This window comes from Mytilus edulis, chromosome 7 (assembly GCF_963676685.1).
Source record: "Mytilus edulis chromosome 7, xbMytEdul2.2, whole genome shotgun sequence".
In the NCBI taxonomy this organism is placed as follows: Eukaryota; Metazoa; Mollusca; class Bivalvia; order Mytilida; family Mytilidae; genus Mytilus; species Mytilus edulis.
Genome location: NC_092350.1, coordinates 79,865,903 through 79,872,082, shown reverse-complemented (window position 1 = coordinate 79,872,082; position 6,180 = coordinate 79,865,903). Strand labels below are relative to the sequence as shown.

Below are 6,180 nucleotides of genomic sequence, written 5' to 3'. Positions count from 1 at the left end.
TATGAATGTATGAATGTTAACTGTATGCATGTATTTTGTTTGAGGGCCTCAATGAAAATTAGACTATTTCTAATTGAGTTACCCTCTTTAAATAAAGAATTTATTATTATTATTATTATTATTATTATTATTATTATTATAATACTTATTCTATATACAAAGCGTTTCTTTCCGTCGCGAAGTAAGGAGAAAATTAGTGACGACTTCGATTGACGTCGGACGTCATAATATCTTCAGTAGCAACGTTGTTGTCGAGCGAAACAGTTTATATTTATTTTATGCACAGAGAACGAGGAGAAAAGAAAGAATAGCGTATAATCTAGGAGATGAATCAGAACATGAAAGAGTTGAGTAAGTATTATTTATTCTTATTTTAGAAATTTTATTCTTGTATTTGGGATATATCTGGATATTAATCCTTATTTTAGAAATTCCACTATTGCATGTCTACTGCGTCTTTTTGGAATATATGTTTTGAAACTTGTAATCATTGCGAATTTCACAAGATGCATTCAACATTTTTCGATTGTTCGTAATTCAAAATATATACTCCTATATCGTAATTCAAAATATGTACTCCTATGTATAACGATTGGTTTCAAATGTATGAATTTTTGTGTGTTCCTTGAAGCTTTGCGCATACGGTAGGAAAAGATCATGCAGGGGTAAACAAAACCAACTATATATTTGAACACCCTTTCCCAGACCGTTTTCACCTCGGCCGTCTACGCGACTTTTAACATTTAGTTATACGATACTGTATATGAAGATTTAGTTTTGCATTTAATGCTTTTATATGGAGATATGAAAAACCTTTACAATTAAAAGTATTATAAATAAGTGGCATTACAAAGAATGTGATCTTTCTTGGTATATTTCAGGAAAGTTTAAGCGTCTAACATAATAAAGGCCTTACTTTTATTTATGGCAATACAAGTGATTAGGCTCAAATTATTTCCATTTTTGACATTAACAATGAAAAAATATAAATAAAAAAACGGAACTTAGCGGTGATTTAAAGTTCGGCGGTCATAGAATTCCTATTCGGCACCATAGAGCAAACACGCTTTAGATTGATACTTCTGTATATAAGAATAAATGAAGTGGAAAATTTTCTGATATATTACTATTAAGAAATGCTGAAAATATGGAATATAAAATTGAACTGAAATTTTGTTTGAATAATCGAACCTTGTCAAATTGACATGGGACAATCAAACCCTTTGTTAAAGTTGAGCTATGATATGGTGTTGTTGTTTTTTTTTGTTGTTTTTTTTTGCCGTCAGCCCGACCTGTAATATATCGTTGTTCCATTTTCAGGTATGGACGAAGATAACGCGATCTTTGAACGCAACTTAAACGGGTTTATCCTATCTGTATTACATGCTGCTTGCAGCGAAACGGAATCAGATGCAGTGTCAGTTCAACAGACAATGAACACAGACACAGCGAGTGAAGAGGAAAGAGTAGCTTTCTTTGGAAATGCCAGAACCAAAGAGTTTGGGAGACTTTCTGCAACAATGAAAGAAGAAAACGATGAAGCAGAGAACACAGAAACAGCGAGTGAAAAGGAGCGAATTGCTTTCTTTGGAGATGTCAGAACCAAAGAATTTGAGAGACTTACTGCAACATTTGAAGAACAAAACGCTGAAGCAGAGAACACAGAAACAGCTAGTGAAGATGAACTAATTGCCTTCTTTGGAGCTGCCAGACTTAAAGAGCTTGATATACTTATGTCAACCCTGAACACACAGGTCGACAAAGTAGAAAATCAGGAGATTCAAGCTAAACCTTTGATTATAACAGAGAAGGTTTTGCCAAAGCAGGTCGAAACAGAGGCACTAGATACAGAAGAAACAGCTAGTGAGGAGGACCGTATAGCGTTCTTCCAATCTGTTAGAGATGAAGAGCGACAAAAACTTATTGAAGCATTTGCAAGAGAGAAAAAATGGAAAGAAGAAAGAGACGAGAGACGAGAGAAAAAAAGACAGGAACAGATCAGGAAAATGTTTGAGGATTTTCATAAACCAGCAGTCAGCCCATTATCACCCTCATATGAACCAGGTCCATCAAAAGAGCAGTATCATCTGGTATTTAAAAATATACTATAATTTTGCATCCTTTTTAAATAAATAACGAAAATAATAAATCAGTATGTATTTATACGAAGTCCTAAATTTGAATCATTATATAACTGTTCCATACGATCGCATCCAAACGAGTCGTTGTTGGTGTTGGTAATGTTATTTTTTTTGGATTTTATAATACATGTACAAAATCATGGTATGTAAATCGTTAAAAAGTTAATTCATGACTATCTCTATTCACTTGATTTTTAGAATGTTTGTTTCGATTTTGTAGAAAAAGAAAATGACTAGTGTATTACACAATGTTAATGCTAAATTATTGTTTTGTTTTTTTTTAAGTATCCAAGCAGCAGCAATACTGAATACAACATAATACTGAAATCCTCAGTCTCAAAACTTCACGAGAGAGTGAAAGCTTTCACCGAAGAACAAAAAGATCTCCAGCGAAAACTTGAACTATCACATGCTACAAACCCCAGAGCGGATACAGATGAAAATAAAGAAAAAAGTAAGTTTTATAATAAGTTATCTGTGAAATAGTAATATTACAAGTAAAGGCGTGTACTAGGAAACATATATTTTTTTTAATTATTTGGCTAAAAAAATAGGTTAAGCTGAAAATTGTTATAATCTGGTCATACGCTAAATATATTAGTAAGTTTGAAGCACACTTTTTATAAGAAATGAAATTCTAACTGATGTTCTTTATATTACTATTATAATATGAAAGCTGGAATTATCAACTATAAATGTTGAAGTTCAAGTTAGAAAGCAATGGCTAATTTGGAAGCTCAGCTGAAAATCAACAGACGAAATAGGTTCATGGGGAAACTAAATATAGATTTTCATTTTTTTTTAAAACGTTATAAGTTTTTTGTTATACACATGACGAACAAAGGTAGTAACTAAATCATGATATTTTCACGCATTTAAGATTCATTTAAACGGTAAGGTAATGTATAGAACTTTACTTTTTATGTGGTTGGTCTTTTTTGCTGTTTTAAGGGGGTATTGTTTCTTGTATTTCCATCCACTGGTATAATAATAGATTGATTTTTTTTTTATTTTCGCTATTTTATGTCGTCATCTATACGCTTTGCATGTTGCATGTTCCTTTCCTTGTTTTACTCCTACACGAGCATTGTTCTAAATTGTATAGTTGTCTCTATATCATTACATGTATATATTAAACCTGCATCTTTCTTATTTCATTAAATTCATTCTATTGCAACTATTACATCATAATTACGCATGCAACTGATATCGCATATGTATGAGTTATTTTGAAGAAAAAAAAGAAACATGTTGCAAAATTAAGAGAAATATAGGAAAGCAAACGCTAAAAACCGAGCTTATGATATTGCTTTGAAATCTACCGTCATCTATCAATGTTATTTTATTCCATTGTTTATTTTTTATCCATAACTTATGCGATAAATTAGCTTATGCCCCCTCTTTTTTTAACATATCCATAGTTTGTAAAATCAGTATATAGATGATATTGACGAAAAAATAAGGTATTCCGGCAACCGAAACCCCATAGGTTTTTACTTACTCTATTTGGATATACAAAGGGTCAGCAGCAAAGCATTAAACTGTTTTAATTATGTTTAAACACGTGACTCAAATACAAAGGTTGAAATACTTAAACTACTACATTTAATTTAATAGGTCATATCAGCATAAGAACAAAAAGTGATGCAGAAATACTAAAGGCCGACAGAACTAATGACGTAAAGAAAACAGGCCCTGTCTGGAGTTTTGTTAACAGGATTTTCAAGGTAAATATATGGACTCAAGTATATTCATTTTAACGTCTCTTGTAAGAAGATTAAAACACAAATTTGACTGCAAAAAAATAATTTTCCAAAAAGCACCACAAAATGGTTACTTGTTGGTGAAAAATTAAAAGAAGAGAGCTTGAGAAGTGAAAACTATATATTTGCGGAGGGATACTTTAAAAATATTTCTTATAGAGAAAAGATTGGAGAGTATTGATTCAAATATATATATAGACTCTGACATGTTAAATTCTAGCACTAAATTATCATGGAATTATATGTCTCTGCATACATTTGTACCAAAATCCGATACTGGTTCTACCACATACTAGTTCACAAGATACACATGCAGAAGAACAAAAGTTTAGTTGAAACTAAAACTCTAGATCTATTGACTTATGGAACTTATATTTTTGGTTAGATAATATTGCTTGATAGCATTTTTATTATCACATGGTACATCCGGTATCTCATTTTTTTTGCCCTATATATCCCGTATCTCATTTTACTGCTGTATATATTCCGTATCTCATTTTACTGCTGTATATATCCCGTGTCTCAAATCAATACAGGTTTAACTGTATATAGATATAGGAAGATGTGGTGTGAATGCCAATGAGACATCTACTCCTATCTCATTTCTTTCATATCAATTCTGTCTCGTTACCTTAGCATTGACAATTAGATTTTTTCTAAAAATTAAAACAATTGATATTTTATTTTGATGAAGAAATGGATTTTTTTTCATTTTTCAGAGAAGCAAATCGACGACAGCTGATATAAGTACTAAACCTGTAGACCCAGAAGAACTAAAGCTAGATTTGTCCTTATTGGACGATAACAGAGAGAAAGAAGAAGGTAACAACCTAAACAATACTACTAACATTTCACTTATCAACTCTTCAACAATATTTATCTTCTCGTGTGTTGTTGTTGTCGAAACATACCATGATATATGGGTATTTGAACAATTTGAACAAGCCACTTTTTGCGCAGATACAAATACTGACAAAAACATTTTCTTTTTTCCTTTTAAAGATATTCTAAATAACACACTGCTTTTTTTTTTTTGTAATTTGAAAAGCGTATCTGGTGAACTTTAAGTTTATAAATTATGTGTTGTAATAAATCATAAAACTGATGATGATGTCCATTTTTAAGGATTTGATGATCTGAAACAGAGGCTGATTAAGGGGGGGGGGGGGGGCAGGGGGTCCCCCCCTTTTTGGGAAAAAATTGGTTGCTTATATAGGGAATCACTGAAGCGTGACGGGAGCGAGCCCCCTCTTAGGCAGTCAGTGGGTGCCCACTTATAAAAATTTCTGTGAAAATTTTAATTTCGCCTGTCAAACTTATCTTATTGATCGATTCTTCAGAACCATTTGCCATATGATCTAGGATCGACCATTAACTTTGTATTGATTCAAATACAACACAACTTAATGTTATAACTATAAATTCTTATCGTTTTTTCTTTAGACCAACCAGATACAGCAAGAACATCGAACAGTGAATGGTGCACACTCAGTGATATAGAGGAACCACCCAGACCAAGACTTAAGCCATTTTTTACTCCACCAAAAGAAACACATGAGACAACAGTATCAAAGTCCACAAGTCATAAAGTCACTGAATCAATGAACCAGTTTCTGCTCAATGAACCAACCAAATCAGATCCGACTGAAATACCAGTTCACAGTGGTTCTATCGGTAGATTTCAGCGTTTTAGGAAACAGTTTAAACGACTTTTCTGCTGCTGCTGTAGCCAGAATGTTGAAGACAGAGATACAGTTTGTTCTTGATTTTTATGAGATTATGATTTTTGTTTTATTCACTTATTTATTTGTTCATTTTTTCTTTTGTTCACTTAGTTATTGATTATAATTTTTGTTATTAAAATTTTGTTTTGTTTTACCCGGTGTTGTTTTATAGTGTTATAGAAATATATCTTAAAATTAGAATGAGAAGTGTCATTTTGTGCTACACAAAGCTCCACTCGCAATTCAAAATATCGGATAACAGGAAGCCAGCCGGAAGCAGGAAGCAGGAAGCAGGAAATAGATTTTAAAATAATTCCTGTATTGACTGTGGAGTAGATGAATAGAAAATAATATTTATTTGAACTACATCAATTTGTAAAAAAACCGGATCCAGAATTTTCATAAGAATATATAGCCGCAACAATGACCAAGCCCATACCATTTGGTCAGCTTTTAAAGACCCTCAGAAAAACCAATGTAAAACAATTCAAACGAGAAAACTATAGTTGTTAATTTCTGTTTCATTTGGTCTCTTGTGGAGACTTGTCTCAT

At 32.2% G+C, this 6,180-nt stretch overlaps 1 protein-coding gene across 1 annotated transcript; it reads left to right on the top strand.

Moving 5' to 3' along the window:
• The first annotated feature begins 232 nt into the window (after positions 1-232).
• LOC139482308 (probable serine/threonine-protein kinase irlB) lies at positions 233-5,782 on the top strand. The gene is made up of 6 exons (XM_071266111.1): positions 233-351; positions 1,321-2,090; positions 2,427-2,595; positions 3,759-3,868; positions 4,624-4,726; positions 5,348-5,782. The coding sequence occupies exons 1-6, from the start codon at positions 327-329 to the stop codon at positions 5,668-5,670; spliced, it is 1,500 nt and encodes a 499-aa protein (XP_071122212.1). The 5' UTR covers positions 233-326; the 3' UTR covers positions 5,671-5,782.
• The last annotated feature ends 398 nt before the right edge of the window (positions 5,783-6,180 follow it).

Coding starts and splice junctions, on each gene's coding strand:
- LOC139482308 (XM_071266111.1), top strand. CDS start 327: ATGAATCAGAACATGAAAGAGTTGA. Junction 2,091..2,426: donor CAAAAGAGCAGTATCATCTG/GTATTTAAAAAT, acceptor TTTTTTTTTAAG/TATCCAAGCAGCAGCAATAC. Junction 3,869..4,623: donor TTGTTAACAGGATTTTCAAG/GTAAATATATGG, acceptor TTCATTTTTCAG/AGAAGCAAATCGACGACAGC.